At 55.3% G+C, this 24,794-nt stretch overlaps 1 protein-coding gene across 1 annotated transcript; it reads left to right on the forward strand.

Annotated features, from left to right (window-relative positions):
• Nucleotides 1-25: 25 nt before the first annotated feature.
• On the forward strand, nucleotides 26-21,082 carry DHRS11 (dehydrogenase/reductase 11). Its single transcript, XM_068210699.1, has 7 exons — nucleotides 26-211; nucleotides 11,463-11,672; nucleotides 17,108-17,202; nucleotides 17,994-18,123; nucleotides 18,978-19,070; nucleotides 19,663-19,728; nucleotides 20,850-21,082. Exons 1-7 carry the CDS (start codon nucleotides 80-82, stop codon nucleotides 20,889-20,891), a joined length of 768 nt encoding a protein of 255 aa, XP_068066800.1. The 5' UTR covers nucleotides 26-79; the 3' UTR covers nucleotides 20,892-21,082.
• The last annotated feature ends 3,712 nt before the right edge of the window (nucleotides 21,083-24,794 follow it).

Genomic DNA, 24,794 nt, shown 5'->3' on the forward strand with positions numbered 1-24,794 from the left:
CGGGGCGTGGCCGCGGGGCGGGGCCGGCGGGCGGGCGGCGCTTTGTGCGCGGCGGCGGCGGCGGGGCCGGGCCGGGGCCATGGAGCGCTGGACCGGCCGCGTCGCGCTGGTCACCGGCGCCTCCGTGGGCATCGGCGCGGCCGTGGCGCGGGCGCTGGTGCAGCACGGCATGAAGGTGGTGGGATGCGCCCGCAGCGTCGACAAGATCGAGGTAGCGGCGTGGGCGGCTGCGGGGCGGGGGGCGCCTCCCCACGAGGCCGCGGCGGAGCGGGGCCGCTCCCGGCTCGGACACCGCGCTGGGGATGCCCAGCTCCGGCCGCTCCTGGCCACCGAGCCCCTGGAGCAGGGGGGAAGGTGCCCGAGCGAGGAGCGGGGTCAGTTTTGGGTGTTTTTTTTTTTTTTTTGTTTTTTTTTTTTTTTTTAGCCGCTTCTTATCGAGGTTAAAAATAGCATCTTGCCGGGAGCGGGATGGGGCTGCGGGCGCTGCGGCCCCTCGGGGATGCGGCTGCTCGGGAGGCAGGGCGCTCCCCTCGGAGTTGGTGTTCAAATAGGCTTCGGTCCTGCGAGGAGCATCTCCGCAGCCCCGTCAGAGAGCTGATGGCGCAGGCTTGAGAAGAAAGATGCTTAAAAGAAGTGTTTTCTCGGGATCCTTGTTGTGCGTCGGTCCGCTCTGCCTCGCAGTGGCTTGTTTGCCATTTAGGAAGTTTCCTCTGAGGGAGGAAATAAGTTTTGGTCATTTTAAGTATTGCCATCCTGGGTGTTTGGAGCGAAAGGAGACCTGTAAAATATCCAGGGTTGTGTTTCCCTAGCCGAGGTGATAAGGGCTCTGCACAGCTGACTGCACTGGGAATAAACGGTCCAAAATTCATGGAAACCAAGGCTTGACCCCGGTGGCGTTGCTAAGTGGGGTTGAGTAAAGAAGTGCTTGGGAAAAGCCAAACTTTTCCCTTTTTTCGTTGCGTGTCACGGAGGCGCCGCTTGCAGAGAGGAGGGAGCACCGGCGTGACTCGGTGAACCGTCCTGTGGGGCTGGCTGCTAATTTTGGGCTTGCCAGAGTTTCGGTGCTGCGGTTTGCAGGGAAAGCTGAGCTCTCCAAAGCCTTTCCCACGTGCAGCTGCCGGCGTTGGATGTGCTGGAGCCTCGGGGTGCCTGGCAAAGGATGCTGCAAAGGATGTTGTTGCTTCCCATTCCCCTCCAGAAAGTTATTTCCAATATTGCTGTTTCCAGTAGCGCCCTTATCTTGGATTTTGTTCTGGAATCTTTTCATTTGGGAAAGAAATCAGTGCAACTTGTGTTTTCCTTCGGCGTTCACGTGAGTTTCCTTCCTTTCTGAACCTTTCCTGGCCAAAATACAGCGTGGGTTTAAAAACAAGCAGTGTTGTAAGGCTTTGTGGTTTAATTTGAATGTGCACCAGGAGCGATCACTCCTGTATTGATGATTGATTGATTGATTGATTGGGTTTGCAGGTGTGCCGGGCTGCTCCCCAGTGTCCTGTGCTGTCTCAGACACGTGTTCCCACAGCAGCTGATGTTTGTCCCCGTTCCCTCCCTCCTGCCTGGGACCCAAGTGTGTCTGCAGCGCTGTCACTTGTTTTGCTGGGTGTCTGGACTGTGTTTTGCTCCGCTGCTATTCTGGGTTTATTTATTGTCGAGCATGTTTCCTTAACGAGGAAGAAAATCCCAGCGGTGCTGCCTGCTCGGGGAAGGGAAGGTGCTGCAGCGTGGGGGGATCCAGGGTCACTGTGGGAACAGCTCTGTCACCTCCTGGCTGCCAGGGATGCTGTGGGAACTTTGTACCCAATCCTGCCATGCTTCAGGGCAGAGCTGGTCATGGAGCTTTCCTCCAGCAGATTCACCTTGAGGCTTTTCCTTTAGAAAAAATTAAAATAAAATAGGAAGATAGCCAGACTTGGGAGTGTTGAGCTGGGGATTTGACTGGGGGGGATTTGAGGGATGCTCTGAGGACAGAGTGGTGGAGGGAGGAGAGAAGGGGAATGTGAGGGAGTTGAGGGTTTGGTGATGCCAGAGCATCACAGCCGTAGTTAACAGAATTATGGAATCCCAGGTGGTTTGGGTTGGAAGGGACCTTATAAACCATCCCATTCCAACCCCCATGGGCAGGGACACCTTCCACCATCCCAGGGTGCTCCAAGGAAGCTTGACATGGAAAGAGGGCAAACGGCAGGGTGTAAAACCTGGAATACAGAGCTCACTTTGTAGCACAACAACATCACAGTTCATTAAAGTTCATGAAAGTCACCGGTTTTAAGGTAAAATAGCTGGAAGCCTGTGTGAGGTGGTTTTGTAACCTCCAGCTAACTGAAAGAGCAGGTTGTCTAGTGGGGATTTAGCTCGGGCAATAAATGCTATGTCAAGATTTCTTAATCTCTTGGAAAATCAGATAAGGGCTCGAGGCAAGATAACGAAGGATTTGCAAAGTTGCGTGCTTGGCATTAAACCCGTGTCACAACTCCAGTGGTCTTTATTTGGCTTTTGAAATAAAAATGTTAATGGCTCACAAAAAAAAGCCCCAGAAAAACAAAACTGCAGAAGGATCTTTTTTTTTTTTTTCTTTCTTTTTTCCTTCCAGTGGCTCCACTGGCCACGTTTCCCTCTCTGCTCCCCGTGCTCCCCACTCCTGCTGCTTCTGCTCCTGCACACTCCTCGTGTGGGTCATCAAACAGGAACTTTAACAGTCAGACATCGAGGAATAAAATATAATTAAACTGGCTGCATTTTCCTTTTGCATGCCAGGAGGTAATTCATGTTGAAGGCTTGTTTTAAATGCAGAGCCTGGAGGTACTAACAGCTGTCAAGGACTTCTTGGCATGCGCTCAGTGAGTGTTTGCTGCTCTCCAGACACCGCCACGCGTTCCAAGTCAGGAGCTTTAATGAAGCAGCCAAGTGTTTTTAGCAGCTTGGAAGAGCAGGCTTTTGGGGGGAAAATGCTCCTTGGGTGATGGTCACCCTCACGGGGACCCCCTTGCTGCTCTGGGGTCTCCAGGGTGCAGAGACTCGCTGAGATTTACAGCCTCAGCCACTCTGGTGCTCCTCAGCTTCCCCCTGCTCCTCGTGTTCTCCAGGAATTTGTGTTTGGTGTCTGGCTTCCTGCAGCAGCACAAAAAAGGGGAGAATTTGCACATGCATGGGACAAAATGTTCCTGCCCTCCCAGCTGGCAAAGCCCTCTCTGGTCTTTTATTCAGTGAGATATGTGAGTTTTATTTTGCAGGGTTCTTCCCCGGGGTGGGGAAGACTTGGGAGGGTTTTTCTGGCTCAGAGGGACTCTGCAGCTTTTCTCCTGCAGCACAGGAAGGCAGGAGACAGGGAGCTGCTTCCAAGGGGGTTGCACTGATGCTGGTACTACGCTTTTTTTTATAATGAAAATTGATTTATTTTACATTTCTAGAGAATGGCAGAAGTGCTGGCAGGTGCTCTCCCTCCATCCACGGTGTCAGAGCCCTGGATCTGCAGCGTGGCTGGGGCTGTCACTGGTGGGAGATGCTCCGGGTGGGACACTCCCACCTGCTCCAGATCACTGGAAATCTTCCAGCAGCTTGGTTGCCTTCCTCTGGTGTGACCAGGGACACCATGGATGCCGTGTTCCAAAAGAAACCCATTTTTTTCCCCCTGTCTTTGTTGGCGTGCTGAGAGCAGAGCCGTGCAGGAAGCAATAAATGTGACTTAAGATACAAGGTTTAACCAATTAATTCCAATGCATTTGTGACAGGTATTGATCAAAGGTAACATTTATAACCAGGGCCTGCTTTGTCAAGGTTAGATCTTGCTCAGGAAACAGCCTTTGATAAGCTGAGCAATTGACTGCAGGTTGGAGCAGCCCAGGCTCTGAGGAGGAAGAAGGAGCTGAGTCTTCCTCGTGGGATCTGAGCATCCATTTTTGGGCTCTCTGGTCACTTCCATGAACCCTAAGGTGCAAGGGAGGCTCTGGACCCCGTGGGTGCTCCTAGGAGGGTAATTTACAGCTAATTGCCGAGTGGGGTGTTTAATTACTTGCAGGCAGATGACGGTTTGGGGGTCACCTGGTTCCATTTTGGCATTTTGTCTGTCCCTGGTGGGTCTGTCCCTCTGCCCGGCAGCTGGGATGGGATTCCTGGGCTGTTCCCACGGGTTTCCCCCGTGCTGAGGCAGGATAATCCCAGGGCACGGTCCCTGTGCAGTGAATGACCTTCAGAGTCTCCTTGGCCTCTGGAAGGGTTTGTTCTGTGTTTGGCCGAGGCTTTGCCTGGGCATGGTGGGCGCTCAAGGCCTCTGAAGTGCTTTTATTGCCACTTGTCCCTGACCAGATCCTGTCCTGATAAACAGCAGAGATCCCATAATTGCTGTCCTCGTGGATCTCCTCAGCCTTGAAGCTCAGGGGGTTTAAACCAGGTTGGATTCCTCCTCTTTCTCCCCAAAATGTGCTTTAAGCATGTCACTTTGCAGCAACCCCCCCCTTCTCTGCTGCTCTTCTGTTCCCTGGGGTTTGCAATAGAGCAGCCATACCATGCTCAGAGCCCTAAAAAGAAATAGTAACTGAGCCTTTCCTGGAATTTTGGAGCTGGGATGAGGGGTGTGTGCTGCAAGGAAGGCTGTCCCGTGCCTCAGTTTCCCTGTGTAAAACCTGGCAGCTGTGCTGGGAAGGTGGGAGGGCTGTGCAGGAGCAGAGTTGGACACAGAGGGGACTTTCTGGCTGGTTTTGGGTTTAAGGAGAGTGCCCAGGATAGGGAGGTGTGAAAAGAGCTGCCACGGTGCTGTGTAGAAAACACGATGGTGTTTTTCCTGGGGTTTATGAGCAGTTTAAGCTCTGCAGAAAGCAGTGGCGGTGCTCAGGTCGAGTTTTTCCCTCTCTCCTGTGTCCTGGTGGGCAGTGCCAGCGGGGATTTCCTGGCTGGCAGTAATTCCTGGGGCAGCCCCAGGTGGGTTTGTGCCACCCTGGCTCTGTGAAATGCTGGATTTCTGTCCCTGCCCGGCCCGGGGGGCTCAGCCTCAGCTCTGCCCAGCTTAGCTGGGATTAGGCTGGCGTGGCTGCAGATGTTGGATGGCAGCAGCTGCAGCTGTGTGTGCCCGTGGCTGCTCCTGGCAGAGCTGGGATGGGCTGGAGCCTCCTCCACGGGTCACACACCTGGGCTGGAATGAAATCCAGCACCTGCCACCCAAATTTGGGGGCTGGGGGGTGGGGGCAGCCAGGCCCCTCGTGGTGTGCTTTAATCTGCCTCGGCAGAAGAGGATTCCTCGGGGATTACAGCCTGGGAGCTGCAGTGGCCGTGGGCACAGCGAGGGCACCCGGCTCTGCCAGCCCTGCGGAGAGGCCACGGGCACAGCTGGCAGGAGAAGAGGTCCAGGGCTGTGGCACTGTGGCACTGTGGCACTGTGGCACTGTGACACTGTGGCACTGTGGCACTGTGGCACTGTGACAGTGCTGTCGTGGAGCAGCCCCTGCAGGCAGCCGGTGCTCGGCTCTGCCCGGGAGCCCCGCTCGGAGCTCGGGGTGCGCTGGGGCTTTGCCGGGGTGCTGGGCTGGGAAGGGCTGTGGCAGCTCTGGGAACGGTCCTGGGCGTCCCCAGGAGCGCTCCCAGCCCTTACTCACCAGGGTATACCCAGGTACCTGCTTCACTCGGGGGGCTGGGTACGTGCTGGTTTCCACGGACCTCTGATCGCGCCTTACCTTTTCAGACCTTCACTGCTGCAAGATTAGGGGGGGTAGGTTTAATTAAATTTAATTTTTCCAGGGGGACATGACGCAGGAGGCAGGTGCCAGGACCTGGGGGTGTCAGACAGAGGCTGGGGCTCAGCTCTGCCCCCTGAGCTGGGTGTCTGTGGGTTCCTCGGGGATGGGCAGCGATCCCAGTCCCGGCAGGGATCCCAATCCCAGCAATGATCCCAATCCTGGCAGGGATTCCTGTCCCAGCAGGGATTCCAATCCTGGCAGGGATCCCTGTCCCAGCAGGGATTCCAATCCCAGCAGCAATCCCGATCGCAATCCCAGCAGCGATCCCAATCCCAATCCTGGCAGCAATCCCAATCCCAGCAGCGATCCCAATCCCAGCAGCGATTCCCGATCCCAATCCCGGCAGCGATTCCCAATCCCAGCCCCAGCCACGATCCCAATCCCGGCAGCGATCCCAATCCCAGCGGGATCCCAATCCCAGGAGCGATCCCAATCCCAGGAGCGATCCCAATCCCAATCCCAGCAGCGATCCCAATCCCAGCAGCGATTCCCAATCCCAATCCCAGCAGTGATTCCCAATCCCAATCCCGACAGCGATCCCAATCCCAGCAGCGATCCCAATCCCAATCCTGGCAGCGATCCCAGCCCCAGCAGCGATCCCAATCCCAATCCCGGCAGCGATCCCAGCCCCAGCAGCGATCCCAATCCCAATCCCAGCAGCGATCCCAATCCCAATCCCGGCAGCGATCCCAGCCCCAGCAGCGATCCCAATCCCGATCCCAATCCCAGTCCCGGCAGCGATCCCAGCCCCAGCAGCGATCCCGATCCCAATCCCAATCCCGGCAGCAATCCCAGCCCCAGCAGCGATCCCAATCCCAATCCCAGTCCCGGCAGCGATCCCAGCCCCAGCAGCGATCCCAATCCCAATCCCAATCCCAGCAGCGATCCCAATCCCGATCCCAATCCCAATCCCGGCAGCGATCCCAGCCCCAGCAGCGATCCCAATCCCGGCAGCGATCCCAGCCCCAGCAGCGATCCCAATCCCAATCCCGGCAGCGATCCCAGCCCCAGCAGCGATCCCAATCCCGATCCCAATCCCAGCAGCGATCCAAATCCCGATCCCAATCCCAATCCCGGCAGCGACCCCAGCCCCAGCAGTGACCCCGGTGCTGCCGCTGCATCCTCGGCTCTGCTGGGTGTCCGCAGGGCTGGGGCAGCTCCCTGGGCAGCAGCTGCAGCCCTCAGCTCCGAGCTGGGCTGCTCGAGGAGGCGAGGGGAGCGTGCCCTGGGCAGGCTGGGCTCAGGGCAGGCAGGCTCGGGGCCGGCTTTAGGACAGGCAGGGCTCAGAGGAAGGCAGAGATATTGCTCTAATGAGCTGTCACGGTGACAGCAGTGTCTCCTCCACCCCCACGCCAGCCTGGAGCAAGGAGTGAAAAACTAAAAGTGCCTTGACGTGAGTGAGGAGAGGCTGTGCGAGTGCCTGAAGGTGGCAGGGACCTCCAGGGCGCTTTGGCTGACGTGTGACAATGGAAATTGAAAATTGAGCGAGCTAAGAAAAGCATATCCTGGGATGTTTAACTGCTGGGAAAGTGCGGGGAGCAGAGAAGGCTTGGGAAAGAGCAGCGTGGCTCTGGAGCAGTCTGGGAGGACAGCTCCCAGCTCTGGGGAGGTGTGCTGATGGCTCAGCCAGAGCCAGCTTAGCAGGAGCCTGGCTCCAGTGCCTGGGAAGAAATGGGGAGTAATATTTATCCTTGGATCGTATGGGCCAAAATGCACCCACAGCTCCGAGTGTGATTCTCTCCATCTGGCAGTGGGGACACAGCTCTGAATCTCGCTCATGGTCACAGAGCACTGTGGAAATACATAAATAAACCTCACCCTAGTGCTTCATTCCCTGTACATCTCCGTTATGCTGTGGTACTGTTATTAAATCTTGATTAGAAGCAGTTTCAGACTTGCCAATCAGTGGAATGAAAGGGTTCGTAAAGCCCCCAGTTTTCTTTCACAGCTGTGGTGCTGTTTGTTACAATTTTTCTCCTTCATTTCCTTTAGATAGCAAAGGCATTTCGGGTGATTTGGGTGCTTTTCCAGTTGGTTTCTTGGTGCAGCTCTTTGTTCAAGCACAAGCTCAGTCAGTAGGACACAAGCACCTGTGATGAATGGCAGGTTAGATTAAAAATCACCTAATGGCTTCTTCTGGCTTTAATCTCTCTGAACTAAATGTGTCTGAAGTTAATGGGATGGTTTGCCAAATAAAGCCCTACTTGACTCCTTCCTTCTTTTCCCCTCCTCTTTACAGTCCCTTAACATTTTTATATCAATTAGTTCTGTAAAACCATTTCACCAGGACTGAATGGGGATGCAGGGCACCGTGCCCCATATGCACAAAGAGCTTTAACCCTTGCAGGGGAGAACTGGTGATTTCTGAACACAGCAGACCCTATAAATGTGAGGCAGCCTTTCAGACTGGGTAGCACCTGGCTGTCCATTTCCAAACATCCAAAGATAATGGTGTGCTACAGAGATGCTGGAAGTGTCCCAGGCCAGGCTGGACAGGGCTTGGAGCAACCTGGGATAGTGGAAGGTGTCCCTGTTCATGGCAGGGGGTGGGAACTGAATGATCTTTGAGGTCCCTTCCAACCCAAACAATTCTTATTTCAGATTTCCATCTCCAGCTGCTGGACTTGCACTGGCCTCATCTGTACTGCTGTTGCATTACCTGCTCACTCTCAAGTTGTTTATGGAATCTGGAAAACCAGCTTTTTTATCTTTTTTTTTTCTTTCCTCCTTGTGCATGTGGTGTGCTCAAAGTGGAATGAGCATCACTTGAGTGACTTAATGGATGCTCTGAAAAAAAAACCTCCACGAGCTCCTGTAGCTCAGAGTTGCTTTTCAAAAGTCTCTTGCAAGCTTGCCCGCAGTTGATGTTTCTTTGAAGAGTCTGTGATGACTCTTTATCTGTAGATGGTTGAAGCACGTTCAGCCCTGCCTGGATGTCAGCACTTGGTTTTCAAAGAGAATTTGTTAGCACAAGTGCAGCCTGAGAGATGAAAGGATCTGTGCTGGAGACACCAGACAGGGAAAGAAAGGTTTTGAGAGGGATTTGATTTCCCTGGTCAGTTGTGTCAGAGAAGCTTTTCTCCCAGGGTGAAAGTCCTTTCTCCTGGGGTAGCTGGAGGCTGGCTGGGAGCAGAGGATGGGCAGCTCCAGCCCCGGAGGCACTGCTGCCCCGAGCTCACAGCCACAATGGTCAGCTTGGAGGGACCACAGTGCTACAGCCTCCCTGCTCCAGCAGGCTCATCCCAGAGCAAATCACACCCCGTGTTTCCTCTGCTCCTTCATCTGTGTCTTCACTGAGCAGGGAAAGGTGGAAGTGGCAGCTGGACATGGAAACAGAGCTGTGAAACACGGCTGGGCTGTCAGTGAGCTTGTCTGTCCTTTCCTGTCCATGTTGATGGGCCCCTCTTCCCTCCAGCCAGCTCTCCTGGCATGGGTCCTGCTCTGGGAGATTCCTCCCACCCTCTTGTGCTCATGTTTCTCATTTTTGAACATCTTTGGCGTTGCTTGATTCACGCTCTCACACCAGTTCATGGTCCTTTTGCCCCTTTTCCCCTCCTCTATCTTTGCAGGAACAATGCCCCATCCCTGGAGCAGTTTAGAACCTTCCAGCAGCCCCTAGTACTGCTGTGAATTTCCTAAATGCTGCTCTTGCAGATTTCCCACCCCCCCGCCTGTTTTTTCAAGATGGTGAAAAGGAATATTTTTTCCCAGTCCCATCAGCACATCATCAGCAAGGTTGCCTGCATGGCAAAGTGCAGGCAGCCCCAGGAGGGCACAGAGAGGTGGGATTCAGTCCCAGGGGCACCTTTGTTCAGGCAGAGATGCCGTCAGCCCAGCCCGAGCAGGGCTCTCCGGGGATGCTGCTGGGATGGATCGATCTCCGGCTCAACTCGGCACGTCCGTCCCCTCCTGGTGCTGTGAGAGCAATAATAATCGTTCTGGTGTTCTGCAGAGCCTTCCCTGAGCTGGGAACGGGGCAGGAGAGCAGCTCCTGCACCACAGCTCTGCCCTGGGCTGGTTTTGGCTTGCGGTCCATGAACGCTGCTGGGGTCCGGGGAAGGCAAAGCAGCAAAGCTGCAAGTGCCTGCTCAGGGCCTTGGTCCAGCTCTGTGCTGGGCTCAGCTACTGGGAAACGCTGAAAATCATCTGCCAGACAGCCCCAGAGCGCTTCATTTACCAAACTTGCCCCAGAATGCTTCAAGTGTGGACGTGTTTGGGGTGCGGGGAGGGCTGGGGAGGAGCTGGTGTTTGTCCCTCTGCAGGGCAGGGGCTCGGACCTTGGAGCTGCGATCACTTCCAGGAGATTCCTGCGCTCCTCCTTTTCTGAAGGGCTGGGAATCGCAGTGCCTGGGATGCAGGGAGGAGCTGGGAGGAGTGGGAAAGCTGCCCGTGGCAGGAGCAGGGCTTTATGGCACCCGCTGCGATGTCACTGTTGGTGACGCCGCCGCGGGCCACGCGCTCCCGTGCTTTGGCGGACATTTGTAGCCAAAGTCCATCTCCCCGCAGGAGCCAGACATCATGTGGCTCCTGCCTGGCGCTGGGAGCTGTCACTGTCACTGCCACTGCTGTGACACATCGGGGAGGAGATGCTGCTTCTCATTAGTGTCAGGAAAGGGCACCCTCGGAGATGTGGTGGCGGCCGGCAGCAGCTCCTGGCCTTTCCTTGGCTTTGTATCACCCAGCCTGACAAAAGGTTGGGATATTTGGAGTCATCCTTGCTCATGGCTAACGAGGAATTGTCAGGCACGTCCTCTGCCAGCGTGGCAGACTTGCAGCCTGGTGCCAGGGCAGGATTGATTTGTATTTTGCCAGCGCTGCTCACCTTGAGCCGCATTGCCCAGGGTGATGGACGGGCACCGAGCGTGCCCTCAGTTCAAAAACTGAAAGGCAGAAGCTCTCAGCTTCTCCTGGATATTGATATCTCCTTTTTCTTAATTGGCATCACAGAGATTCTTCCCCAGTGCCTGCTTTTCAGCCCGGGCTGTGTTAGCCCTGAGGTGTGTTTTTCAGGAAGTGGCTGGATAAGCTGCTCTATGGGGAGAGGGGGCTGCTGGCTCTTTCCATCCTTCCTGCCGGCTGTTTCCATCCTTCCTGCCGGCTGTTTCCATCCTTCCTGCTGGCTGTTTTTCCCCCTTCCTGATGGCTCTTTTTTCCCCTTCCTGCTGGCTGTTTTTCCCCTCCCTGCTGGCTGTTTTTCCCCCTCCCTGATGGCTGTTTTTCCCTCTCCCTGCTGGCTGTTTTTCCCTCTCCCTGCTGGCTGTTTTTCCCTCTCCCTGCTGGCTGTTTTTCCCTCTCCCTGCTGGCTGTTTTTCCCTCTCCCTGCTGGCTGTTTTTCCCTCTCCCTGCTGGCTGTTTTTCCCTCTCCCTGCTGGCTGTTTTTTCCCCTCCCTGCTGGCTGTTTTTCCCTCTCCCTGCTGGCTGTTTTTTCCCCTCCCTGCTGGCTGTTTTTTCCCCTCCCTGCTGGCTGTTTTTCCCTCTCCCTGCTGGCTGTTTTTCCCCTTCCTGCTGGCTGTTTTTCCCTCCCTGCTGGCTGTTTTTCCCTCTCCCTGCTGGCTGTTTTTCCCCTTCCTGCTGGCTGTTTTTCCCTCCCTGCTGGCTGTTTTTTCCCCTCCCTGCTGGCTGTTTTTTCCCCTTCCTGCTGGCTGTTTTTCCCTCCCTGCTGGCTGTTTTTCCCCTTCCTGCTGGCTGTTTTTCCCTCCCTGATGGCTGTTTCCCTCCTGCCTCTGTCTCCCCTAGAAGCTGGCAGCTGAGTGCCAGAGTGCTGGCTACCCGGGCACGCTGATCCCGTACAAGTGTGACCTGTCCAACGAGGAGGAGATCCTGTCCATGTTCTCAGCCATCAAGACCCTTCACCAGGGTGTGGACGTCTGCATCAACAACGCGGGGCTGGCCCGGCCCGAGCCCCTGCTCTCGGGGAAGACAGAGGGCTGGAGGACCATGATAGATGTGAGTATTCCCCCAGAGGGACCAGGAGCTGGGCCACTTTGCTGCCTCTTCTGGCCACCATCTGCTCATTTCAGAGCTGAGGATCTGCTCCCCAGCATGCTCTGACAAAGCCCAGTTTTGCTGCTTGGGGAGTGGAAGGACATCCTGACGTGCTGAGCCCTCACCTTGGAGGATGGAGTCACAGCAGCATTTTTCCTTTAGCTCACTGGATTTCTGAAGGGTGAAGAGCCTCCCTTTTTCTTTTCTTTTTTTCTTCAATAAATCAGGAAATCGAATGCCAGGCGCTGGGTTTTGCAGCTAATCCTGTTTAGCTGTAGCAGTGGTTTGTAGAAATGGGCAGATTCTTTTTGGCTTAAAAAGCTGTAATGCTTTTTGTCTTTATAGCTGAATTTTCTGCCCATAATCTGGTTAGGGCTGGATGTGAATGAGAGTATTTCATGTGCTGAAGTGGGAGTTGGGCACATGGCCCATCCCATTTACAACTTCTCCCTGGGTCCTCCTCTCCTGAGGTGCTGCTGGGCATCTTCCTGTGACTTCACCATTTTTTGCCATTATGTGGGGGCCCTTTCCTGCACATAGCAGTGGCAGCCACAGCTGTGGGACCTCGGGATGGTTTGGGTGTCCTTGCAATGTCTCTGGCCAGTGAGGTGCTGAACTTTTCATGGAGTGAGCTTTTCATGGAGTGATTTCCCCTCCTGTGCCACCTTCTCTTGTGCATGGGAACGTTTTCCTCACAGGAGCAGGAGTGGAACTCATAGCTGTGAGCAACCCTTGTGGCACCTCCAGCAGCTCTGAGAGCTTGTCCTGGTGAAGGGAAGGACATGTCTGAAAAGCTGTTTGAAGCTGCAGGAGTCAGCGGGGCCGTGTCAGCTCCCCTGGCTGTTCCTGTGCTCTGGGGGCTGCGTAAAGCGAAGCAGAGAAGCACACTGAGACTGCAGACTCCTGCTGCCAGGGCAAGAGCTGCCATATCCTGCCTAATTAAGTTCTTGTTAGGATTTTGGCCCGACTGCTGGCTGCTGTGACTGCAGCCAAAGCGAGCTGAGCCCAGCTTTGTCTGCCCAGGCAGGCTTTTGTGGGCTGCCCAGCCCGGGTCACTGCACGGCCGCATCTCCCGGCCCCGGTTGCCATGGAGGCTTTAAAGAAAATGAAGTGAAGTGTAGCTGAGGCTGAGCTGCTGTTCAACAGGAGACTGCCCAGCTGTGAGCCAGGCCCTGGGGGTCACCTGGGCCTTGGAAGCTCCCTGTCCTGGTCCCTGGCACTGTGGATCCCTCAGGGATGCTGCGTGTCCCTCGTGCTCCTTTGTTTTTGTCAGGTGGGCAGGCTTGGGGGTGACCTGTGGCTTTTCCCAGCTTCCCCAATCCACATTCCCTTCCCTGGCTGCTCAGCTGGAAGTGCTCCCTTTATCTCACCTTCCACCATTGTTAGGGAGAAAGATTTTTGGAGTGGGGATTGTCCTGTGTGAGACACTCCAGGGTTGGTGTTTGCAGTGGCTCCAAGTCTGGGGGGCTGTGGGGTCCCCCTGCTTGTGGGGGCTGCTTTGGGGTGGGATGGGCGGGGAGGAGAGGCAGGGTGGTGACCCCACAAGGGCAGTGTTAGGAGGCCAGGCTGGGGTGAGACAGAGTAAAAATTTAACTACAGATCTTTATAGGAATGGTGGGGTCTTGGTTTTTCACCACAATTCAGGGGGAATGTTTCATTCCCAGGGCTGATCTGTATGTATGGCTGCCTCTGCTCTCACTGCTTGGCAGAAGGGCTGTTGTAGCAGCCTGAGACACCCCAGCTCTCTCCCTGTGCTGGCAGATATTTGCCTCTCACCGTCCTCCAGCAGCTGCTGGCTTGGCTCCCGATTTCTGTGTCGATGGAACCGCCCTCCAACACAAAGGCAAAGCCCTGGGATGCTCCAGAGCCCAAAGCTTCACCCAGCCCGGACTGGGCAGCCTGACAAGGCTGGGCTTTTTCTTTTCATGCTGCTGCTGAGGGGTAGGAACAGCTCAGTGGAGTTTTCCCTTTTGTTCCGTGCCCCTGCTTTGTGGCTGCATGGCGGTGTCCCCTGGCAGTGTCCCCTGGCAGTGTCCCTGTCTCCAGGTCCTGCAGGCGCCGTGGCAGGGCTGGGGGGGCTCTGCAGGGCCAGCCCCCCCTGCCAGGGCACCCCAGCCCCAGAGCAGCCCTGGCCAGGCCCCTTTCCCTCACAGGGAGGGCTGCCAGCACCTTTCACGGGCCACTGGCCTTTGCAGAGCTGTGTGGCAGCAGGGAGGCTTCTTCCCAAGCTTCCCTGGAGTGCTGGGTGATGCTGTGGGAGAGTTCCAGAGCACCTCTGGGCTGCAGGATGGGAAAAGTTTCCAAACAGCCATCGACCCATCGATTTAGGAGGCATTAGGGCCTTAAATTAAAGGCTGTTTTTTTTTACCCTTTTTTGGTAAATTGATTTTTTTGCTTCCATGCATTTTTTATGAGCTTAGAGGCTCTGTGTCCTTCCAGATTCCCCTCTCAGTATCTTCCTTCTTGCTGTACGTCTAACAGTCAAAACCATGTTATAATTTACTTATTCCTCTCCTTTTCTAATGTTCTGGTCCTTTTTTGTCTGGTATTTATTCCCAAGGTGGGAGCTGCTTCTCCCCAGGCTGCAGGATGTTTGGAATTATGGATGTGCTGCTTTCCAGCTGCACAGAGCCCTGCCTTGCCAGCCAGCAGATCTGCAGTGGGTGCAGGAGGGAAGGTGTCACCTCAGGCAGGTTCTGAGCCCATCCTCCCTTGGTTCACAGCTTCCCCCATTTTCTCACTGGTTTGTGAGGCTGGAGCAAAGTCCTGATGTGCAGGAGGAGCTGGGGCTGGCTGCTGCGCGCACACTGAGCCTCTGGGGCTGCAGCAGCTCCTTCACGTCTTACCCACTGACCTTTCCAGCCAGGAATTCAAGCTGAACTTCCCATTTTCCCTGCTCAGGGCACCGAGGGCTGCAGCACACATCCTCCCGCTCCTCTAGACACGGAATGGGTTTGATTCTTGGCATTATTCACTGACAAGCCAGGCTCTGTTCTTCTTGCTTTCCTAAACCATCTGTGCAGGGATATGTCTGCTGTAAGCTGTGCTTCCATATGTGCTCTGGAGCTGGGGCACTGGTTTGGATGCCTTGGAAAAGGCTGATTCTGGGAAAGGGAAATGCTGAGCACTTCTAGGAACAGGATCTTTTGTGTTCTCTAATCTGGCAGTTGGAGCTCGTTAATTGCTGGGAAATCTGGTGGCTGCTGTCTCAGAGCTGCTGCCCCTGCACTGAGCAGGGCCCAGGTGTGTGGGCCACCCTTGCCAAGGGACCTTTGAGCCTTTTCTCCCTAAAACAGGAACGAGGCAGAAAAATGTCTGATGTGGGTATTTGTAACAGCAGCCTCGGGGTCACACAGACCTGCTCATTTCCCAGGCGTGTTTTTAGGCTCCTCAGTGCCTGTCCCACGTTTTGAAATGGGATTTCACCCCAAAAACCAGTCTGTGCTGGTGGGAAAAGGCCACCCCAGCTCAGCTGCCTTCCAGGCAGTTGTTTTGTTGTACCGTGGGGTTTTATCACAGGGCTCTGGACTTTCCCATGTACCTGTTGATTGGGATCTTGCTTTGCCAGGAGCTGTCAAAACCTTGTAACCTTGCCCACGGTGGGATGGCTGCTCTGGGAGTCACAGGCTTTGGGATGATGTTACCCTCTAGTGGCCTTTGGAGAGGGAGCTGGGAGTGGCTGCTCCAAAAAGGAGCTGCCTGGTGGGTGAGGGAGGCAGGGATTGTTTGTCATGAAGGGTTTTACACCAGATCCATATCCCAAAGCCCTGGATCAGGCTGCAGCGGGTGGCTCCTGCTTTCCCTGAGCACCCTGCTGTGGAATCCCAAATCCTGCCCATGCCCTGCCTGCTCTGGGCTTCCCCCCAGTGCTGAGGGGCCCTCGTGCTGCCTTCTCTGCTCCTTTTCTTCCCGGCACAGCCCAGGTGAATTCCCAGGTTAAAGATTTATCTCGGCAGCCCCAGGTGTGATGGCTGAGGTACCCAGCAGCGACTCTGCTGGACCAAAGTGCACTTGGATGGGGGTGATGGCTGCACTTGTCTTGCCTGGGTACTCCCAGGATCAGATTAAAGCCCTGTTTATCTCTGGCCAAGACAAACCCCTCAGGGATGGGGAATAAGGACCAGACAAAGGCAGTGACAGAGATCTGACCCCGCTCCTCTCTGTGCTGCTCAGTAATTGCATCTCTCAGCTCCATCCCTTCCCAAACCGGTGCCCTCTCCTGCCTGTCCTTTTGTGCCAGCAAGTCCCAGTTCTTCTGCCCTGTTCTTGTTCTTTATTTCCCCAGTGATGATCCCCGGCCCTCTCCCATCTCCATCCCTCGCTGTCCACGTGGTCTCGTTCCTGCTGCTCCACCTGCCCTCGGATTCATCAGAAAATCAGTTCTTGCTGGAGATTGCAGTGTGTTCAGGCCCTTCTGGGCTGCTCCTTTAGCTGGCAAAGTGACACGGTGTTAGATAGGACCTGCCAGGGGATGGTCACATCCTTTCTGGAGGCCTGCAGGAAAACCCCTTCCAAATCTCAGCCACCTGAGCAATTAGCACTGCTGCTGAGGTTGTTGCTCATCAGTGCTGCAGGTACCTCCGGGCCCTTTGTAATCCAGCTGGGAGAATTTCCGTATCTTTTATCTTCCCAGCAGCTTTGGCTCTGTGTTTATGGTCAGGACAGGCTGGAGGCAGCCGTGCATTAATGCTTGTGGAGGTGACAGGACTGAGTTTAACCAAGCCAGGGCACGCTGGGGAGTGCTGGTCCAAAGAGCAAGAGCCTGGAATGCTCTGGATCCTGAAGGACTGGGTGAATTGTCAGTTAGGGCTGAGGCAGATGTCAGCAGGCAGTGACAGCTCGGTGGCTTCCACAGCCCCAGGCTGAGTTGCCCGCTTTGGCGTTCCCTGTGGCACCAAGTGAGCTTTGCTTCCTGTGCCTGGGAGCTCTTTTGGTGCCTCCTGTGAGCTGCTGGCGCTCTGACAGGCAGGATCTGGGGATTTCCTCGTTAACGAGCTGACCTAATTACCTGCTGCTAGTGCCCTGCCAGCTGCCCAAACCCCGGAGTGCTCCGTGCTGGGCAGAGCCACGGCTCTGGCTCCTGCCCGCAGTGCTGCTGTGGGGAGCGGTTTGCTCTCCCTTCCCTGGGCTTTGCCCCCACACCTGCCCCTAAAACAACCAAGTCCATTTATTCCTGCTTCCTCTGGGTGTCTGTGCACCCCCTGCTCCTGTGGCTGCAGCCCCCAGCTCAGCTGTGGGGTGTGAGGATGAGCAATTCCCTCTTTGGGTTTTCCTGGGAATTGCCCGGGGACAGGGACTGGAGCTGATATCCCAGATTTTGGGCACACAAAGGGCAAATCAAGGGGTGGCAGGCAGGGCTGCTGGCCTTAATTTCTTCTTCTTTTCTCCCCCCTCAGGTCAATGTGATGGCTGTGAGCATCTGCACCCGGGAGGCCTATCAGTCCATGAAGGAGAGAAATATAGATGATGGGCATATAATTAACATTAACAGGTGAACAGAGCGGGGTGTGGGATCAGCCTGGGGCCTTCCTGCTCTTCCCTGCAGCACAGAGAGGATTTAAGCACCGGGTGGGGCTAGCCATGGGGGCTTCCTCCTCCTCCTCCTCCCTGCCTTACAGAATGGGTTTGAGTACTGGAGCTTCAAGCTTGCTGTGGTGCTGATGGGGTTTGCTAAGGTGGTTGATACTTCAAAATTAATCTTTGCTGGTCTAAAGTGAGGAAGACCAAACCGGGGAGAAAAGGATACCCCAAACCAGGGAGGATACCCCAAACCGGGGAGAAAAGGATACCCCAAACCAGGGAGAAAAGGATACCCCAAACCAGGGAGGATACCCCAAACCAGGGAGAAAAGGATACCCCAAACCAGGGAGAAAAGGATACCCCAAACCGGGGAGAAAAGGATACCCCAAACTAGGGAGAAAAGGATACCCCAAACCAGGGAGGATACCCCAAACTGGAGAGAAAAGCATATCCCAAATCAGGGAGGATACCCCAAACTGGGGAGAAAAGGATACCCCAAACCAGGTAGAAAAGGATACCCCAAACCAGGGAGGATACCCCAAACCAGGGAGAAGAGCATGATGCCAGCCACTGCTGATGGTGCAGGGCTGCCAGTTGGTCTCTGGAGCTGCTCAGGAAGGTTTGGCTGTGCCAGAGGAGCCTGCCGTGGTGTCTGTGCCCCGCTGCAGCCCCGTGCCAGCCCCTGGCGGGGTTATTGTGGTGCTCTGAGTGCCCCGGGGTCCCTCCCAGCTGGCAGCAGCGTCCCCTGTGCTCTGTCCCCAGCATGAACGGGCACAGCGTGGTGCCCCAGTCCGTGGTGCATTTCTACAGTGCCACCAAGTACGCGGTGACGGCGCTGACCGAGGGGCTGCGGCAGGAGCTGCGCGAGGCCAGGACCCACATCCGAGCCACGGTGAGTGCCAGGGCTCCCTGCCCCTCTGCCAGGCACGGGGCACAGCTCTTCCCTTTGGGGAGCAGCCAAGGGGATGCAGAGATGGTGCTCAGCACACCGGGAATGGTCAGGAAATCGTGGATGCCAGGGCTCCCTGCCCCTCTGCCAGGCACGGGGCACAGCCCTTCCCTTTGGGGAGCAGCCAAGGGGATGCAGAGATGGTGCTCAGCACACCGGGAATGGTCAGGAAATCGTGGATGCCAGGGCTCCATGCCCCTCTGCCAGCCATGGGGCACAGCTCTTCCCTTTGGGGAGCAGCCAAGGGGATGCAGAGATGGTGCTCAGCACACCGGGAATGGTCAGGAAATCGTGGATGCCAGGGCTCCCTGCCCCTCTGCCAGGCACGGGGCACAGCTCTTCCCTTTGGGGAGCAGCCAAGGGGATGCAGAGATGGTGCTCAGCACACCGGGAATGGTCAGGAAATGCTGTGGGGAGCTGCCCCAGGCAGGCTGGGGCACAGAAGGTCTGGGAAGGGATTTTTGGGGTGCACGGAGTGGGCAGTTGCTTGTTGAGGTGGGTCACATCAATAGAGGGAGGCACTCAGCTGGGCTGTTGGTGCTCAGTCAGAGCTTTTCCATGTTTTTCTTTGCTTCTCTGTCCCTCTGGGCTGTGAGGAGGGAAGTACCCACCAGAGGTACCTGCCACAAGAATCAGTAAGGCAAGGTCTGCTCACTTCAGCTGGTCCCTTGAAAATGAGTGGGAAAGGAGAACAGAAAAATGAATTTTTTTTAAAAAATTCTTTTACTGAAGGGAAATTACAAATCCTATTAGGTTGTATTACACATCCTATTAGGATGTGCTCTGCTTTTTTCCAGTGTATATCTCCAGGACTGGTGGAAACAGGATTTGCTTTTAAACTTCATGATAACGACCCCGAGAGAGCTGCTGCAACCTATGAGAGCATTCGGGTAGGACTTGCAGGAACGGAAGCAGAGGGAAGTGGCTCTGATTATAACTGAGCAGTCTTTCTCCTGGCTAATGCCCTGTGGTCTCCAATCTCAGCCCTCAAACCTCAAACTTTCCACTGGTATTTACACATTGTGCAGGTTTTCATTTGAGTTCAGTTTCCAGCTCCCTATATTTGTCCTTTTATTTTGATGCTTCTGTAAATAAGTGTCAGTCAGCTTTGCCATTTTGCAGGCTGTGGCTTTTTCATTGCAGAGAAGGTGGGACAAGCAGAGGTTGCCAGCACAAGGAGAAGTGTTGTCTTGCAGGTGGCACGGGTTTCCCTGTGGGAATTCCTGACAAGGATGGCATTGCCTGACCTGGCAGAATTCCTGTGCCAGCAGTGAGGTTATCCACAGCAATGGAAGAATTGCCAGCACCAGACACATCCTTTGTTACATTTTCAATGGATTGGGTATTTCCTGCTTGCTTGCACCTCCTGGACATGCCCCAGTGACACTGTCTGACCTCATCAAGGATGGGCAGGAGAGGAGGGATCTCGTGGGGAGCTTTGTGGGTGTCCTTTGACCGAGAGCCCCTTTGCTGTCGTTGCAGTGTCTCAAGGCTGAAGACATGGCCAATGCTGTCATCTATGTCCTCAGTGCCCCTCCTCATGTACAGGTAGGCTGGGGCTGAGGCTGGGGGGGCTGAGGGCTGCCCTGGCCTGGCTGATCTGCTGCTGGATCAGCTGGGAGCTTAGGGAGCCTGTGCTGGGGATTAGCAGGGATCACGTTTGTTTACACTTCCAGCTCTGGGATGGCACTGCTGGGGCTCTGGGATTGCTCAGGGTGTGGGATTGCTCTGGGATGGCACTGCTGGGGCTCTGGGATTGCTCAGGGTGTGGGATTGCTCTGGGATGGCACTGCTGGGGCTCTTCACATCCTTGTGGATTCAGCAAAGGCTGAGCTAGCTCTGATTCTTCCCCCAGAGGGTGCTGGGGCACTGCCCAGGCTCCCCAGGGAATGGGCACATTCCCAAGGCTGCCACAGCTCCAGGAGTGTTTGGACAGTGCTCTCAGGGTGGGATTTTGGGGCGTCTCTGCAGTGCCAGGAGCTGGACTGGATGATCATTGTGGGTCCTTTCCAACTTGGGATATTCTTTGCTTCCATGATCCCAGAAAAGGACTGTGCAAGGCAGGGGGGTGTGAGGGATAGGGGCACACTCTGCCCTTTTGGATGGTGCCATCTGAGATTTGCTGAGAGTCTTGGCTTCTGCCATTTGCCAGATGATGTGTTGGACCCATTTCCCCAGTGTGAGATGCCAGAGGGACTCTCCTCCTGAGAAACCAGGAATGCTTGGCCAGCTTTGGGCTGGAGGCAGGAGGAGCAGGAGCAGGGTTCCTGTTGTGAGAGCAGACTTTGATCACGAGAGCTTCCTCAGTGTCTGGGGTGGACTCTGCTCCCTGGAGCAAGACGTGTCCCCTGACACTGCATCCCTGGGGAGAACTGGCTTTTCTTGGCTTAAAAAGAGCAAAAACCCTGCCTGTGGCAGCTCCGAGAGCTGGACCAAACTGCAGCCTTGAGCCCTGGGGTTTGTAACCAGGTTCATCCTGCACCCTCCCCGTGTATATTTGAGCTTTTGCCACCTGCTAAGGCAGAGCAGGTCCCTTCACCTCTGCTTTCCTCCCAGCTCAGGCTGATTCCTGGTCACAGGCTGGTGCAGCAGAGGAGTGCTCAGTGCAGGGCTCCAGTGCAGAATTCCTGCGCAGAATTGCAGTGCCACCCCACGCTGGTCTCTTGCAGATCGGGGATATACAGATGAGGCCCACAGAGCAGATCTCCTAGCAGGGGAGGAGGATGAGGAGGACCGTGAGCAGCACCGTGTCCACTCCACCTGGAGCCCTCTGGCAGCCCAGGGTTCCCTCGGCTGGCTGGCAACGTTTTAATCAAGTACCAAGGATCACGTTTGAAGAATTGTTTTTCTCTCCCTCTCTCTGAGCTGGTGCTGGTGCTGAGCCAGTTTGAAAAAAAAAAAAAGAAAAAAAAAAAAAAAGAAAAAAGAACCACAAACTCGTAGTGGGTCTCTTTCTCCCCCACTCCTTTCTGAAACTGCTTAAGAGTAAAAATGTATTTGAAAATAATGCAGGGAAGTGGTTTGTGGAGGATTGTTTGTCTCCAGGCTGGTTTATTCTTAATTTTGCTTTCTTTTCAAGGTTTGTTTGATCTTAGTTGCTGATGCTGTGTGTGGACCTAGGTGAAGTGGCACAAGATGTTTGCCAGCTTCAGTGTGCTTAGGGTTTGAGATTTTCAGATTGTGGATGTCATACATGAATTCATCTAATATTCTGAGTTTACTTTCATCAGGTTGATTACTGATGGTGGTGATGCATGTGATATTTTCCATTTCTTTTGTACTCCACTGCCCTAACCCCAGTGTACAACCTCCCCCAGCCCTCCTTTCCCCTTCACATGACTCATGCCTGCCAAGTTTGAGGAAGTATAAATGTGTGTGCTTGATATTTCTCTTTTTTTCTAGCTAGGTATATAGATGGAGGAAAAGCACCTGTCCCTGTGCAGGTTAGGATGATAATCTCAGTGGCATAGTTACAGTAAGAGTGAGCTGTTTGGTATTTTGAATAAAAACTAAACGTGTGCTGTCTTGTGATCACCTCTATCCTTGGTATCATCTCCCAGCACTCTCGATGTTCTGTATGTGATATTTGCATGCATTGACACTTCTCTGGAAATGTGGATTGCTCTGGTGCTGTTGAAATGCTGGTGCTGAGGAGCTGGAAATGGTGGAAGTTTATTTTTACGTAGAGACACAAACTCTGAGAGAGAGAGAGAGAGAGAGAGAGAGAGAGATAAAGTGGAACGAGCCGTGCCGAAGGTGCCCGGAACCAGGAGACATTTGCAGGGGCATTTTGGCTACAAAAAGCAGCAGGTGAAGGGTCTGGCTGAGATCTCATGTTGGTGCAGCCCCAGTGTTTGGCTCTGGGTTTACTCTGAGTTGAGGGAGAAGAGAATTGGCCCCAAAGCAGAGCTGGAGTTGTCTGGAGACTCTCTGCAGGGAGGTCTGTGTGTGTCCAGCTCTCCGTGGACACGTTGCCTTAAGATTGCAGACCCTGCCCAGCTCCTGCTGAGCTCCAGGCAGCGTTTCAGAAGGTCAGGGATGGTCAGTTGGTCGGAGCAGAGGATGGAGAGCCTGGGAAGTTGGGGTTGGATTGTTTGGCTTACACCAGGAGAGCCCTGGGAGTTCATCTGTGTCACCCCTGCTCAAGGGAGACCAGAGCTGGGCCACCAAGACACGAGTTCAGCTCCCTGTACAGCCTTGGGCAAGTCACTTTACCTCTCTGCCTCAGTTTCCCTGTCTGGAAAATGGGGATAATAACACCCACCTACCTCACAGGGGTGTTGTGAGGACTCACAAGCTTTTGTAAAGCACTTTGACAGGCGCTGTGTAAGTGCTGAGTGTTGATGTTGAAGTATTATTATGAATTAAACCTTGTGATACCTAGAATTCCTTGTGCCAAAGGTGAGCAGCTGTAGGAGGATACAAGGAGAAAACTGGCAAATGTTCCTTTCATGATGGCAAAAACAAAAGGCAATTTGCCCCTTTTTCCTCTCTTTATTAACACATGGAGTGTTCTGTCCATTCCTCACCTGTCACCAGTTTCTACTGAGAAGTGCACCTGGATTTGGCTTTAAAATTTATTGTGAGTGAAATCCCTGCCCCTTGGGAAGTCTTGCACTGCCCTGCTCCAGGATGCCAAGTGTGGATTTGTGTGGATTCCCAGCAGGTGCCCTGGGCAGTGTGTGCCACCTTTAGGAGAAGGTGGTTGAACTACTAAAGAGACCAAAAAAAAAAAAAAAAAAAAAAAAAGAAAAAATGGAGAAATTAGGAACTTCTGAGCAGGGATGTGGGCAGCAGTGGTGAAACACGGAATCGTGGCAGCAGCTGTGTGCAGAGCTCAGCAGATGTTGAAATGTGTGGCTGAGGAGGGCCTTTACACCTCCCTGTGTTGTAAAAGGAGGATTTGGAGAGAATTGTTTAACATGCAGAACCCTGTCTACAAAGGGTTTGTCCAGGTAGTTGCTCCCTGAAAATGCAACCTGGCAGCCCTGCAGCCCGGGAAGCTGTTGGTTTTTTTTTTTTTTTTTCCCCAAGAACATTTGTAAGTCTCTAAAGTCACCTCCAGATGACGTGCAGTATATTTTTCCGTTTGAAGTGTGGTTTTAGGGGATCATCCCTGCTGCCTGTTAACCTCCCACGAAGGAGGGCTCCTCGGGTGGCCTTGGTGGCACCTCCTGCCACCTTCCTGGGATGAGATGGGACACGACTCCGAGGCAGTGAACCCCTCAAACGCGAGGATCGGTGAGCTCTGTAATTTATCAGTAGGTTCTAATTGTGAGCTGTAAGATAAAGAATAAAAAGAGAGGCACACTGTGGCTCGTCTGTGGTGTGTTTTTGTTATTTTTGTGTTAAAAGCTGTTCACAGCCAGAGTTTTGCCTGGGGAACGATCCAAGCAGAATCCTTCCATTGGGGGTCTTTGTGAGGAAAAACAGGTTTTCTTTCCAGAGCTGGACAGCATCCAGTTGTCTCGGGAGTAACCTGCAGAGCTCTGTCCGGGGACGGCTCTGGGATGCTCCGTTCCTGGGCTGTTCCCGGTGCCTGGGGTCACTGGGGTTCCTCGTTCCCGTTCCCGGGGTGTGCCCAGGGGCTCTGGGATGCTCCGTTCCCGTGGTCTGTTCCCGGTACCCGAGGTCATTGGGGTTCTCCGTTCCAGGGGTGTGTCCGGGGGCTCTGGGCTGCTCTGTTCCCGGTACCCGGGCTCGCTGGGGTTCCCTGTTCCCGGGCTCTGTCCGAGACTCTGGGATGCTCCATTCCCGGGCTGTTCCCGGTACCCGGGCTCGCTGGGGTTCCCCGTTCCCGGGCTGTTCCCGGTACCAGGGCTCGCCGGGGTTCCCCGTTCCCGGGCTGTTCCCGGTTCCCGGGCTCGCTGGGGTTCCCCGTTCCCGGGCTGTTCCCGGTACCCGGGCTCGCTGGGGTTCCCCGTTCCCGGGCTGTTCCCGGTTCCCGGGCTGTTCCCGGTACCCGGGCTCGCTGGGGTTCCCCGTTCCCGGGCTGTTCGCGGTACCCGGGCTGTTCCCGGTACCCGGGCTCGCTGGGGTTCCCCGTTCCCGGGCTGTTCCCGGTACCCGGGCTCGCTGGGGTTCCCCGTTCCGGGGCTGTTCCCGGTTCCCGGGCTGTTCCCGGTACCCGGGCTCGCTGGGGTTCCCCGTTCCGGGGCTGTTCCCGGTTCCCGGGCTGTTCCCGGTACCCGGGCTCGCTGGGGTTCCCCGTTCCGGGGCTGTTCCCGGTTCCCGGGCTCGCTGGGGTTCCCCGTTCCGGGGCTGTTCCCGGTTCCCGGGCTCGCTGGGGTTCCCCGTTCCGGGGCTGTTCCCGGTTCCCGGGCTCGCTGGGGTTCCCCGTTCCCGTTCCGGGGCTCTGGGATGCTCCTCTCCCGTTCCCGGTATCCCCGCCCGCCGCCAGGGAGCGCTGCCGCGCGGGGCGGGGCCGCCGGCACCGGAGCGGGGCCCGCGCGCGCGTCCGCGGCTCCCGGTGTCCCGCCGGGCCCTGTCCGCGTCCGCGGCTCCCGGTGTCCCGCCGGGCCCTGTCCGCGTCCGCGGCTCCCGGTGTCCCCGCCGGGCCCTGTCCGCGTCCGCGGCTCCCGGTGTCCCGCCGGGCCCTGTCCGCGTCCGCGGCT

Source organism: Anomalospiza imberbis, chromosome 20 (assembly GCF_031753505.1).
Source record: "Anomalospiza imberbis isolate Cuckoo-Finch-1a 21T00152 chromosome 20, ASM3175350v1, whole genome shotgun sequence".
Taxonomy (NCBI): Eukaryota; Metazoa; Chordata; class Aves; order Passeriformes; family Viduidae; genus Anomalospiza; species Anomalospiza imberbis.

Bases quoted from the DNA above. Each gene is read 5' to 3' on its own strand.
- DHRS11 (XM_068210699.1), top strand. From the start codon at position 80: ATGGAGCGCTGGACCGGCCGCGTCGCGCTGGTCACCGGCGCCTCCGTG. The intron at 18,124-18,977 runs GTGAGTGCCAGG...GCTTTTTTCCAG, and splicing joins GGACCCACATCCGAGCCACG to TGTATATCTCCAGGACTGGT. The intron at 19,729-20,849 runs GTAGGCTGGGGC...GGTCTCTTGCAG, and splicing joins GTGCCCCTCCTCATGTACAG to ATCGGGGATATACAGATGAG.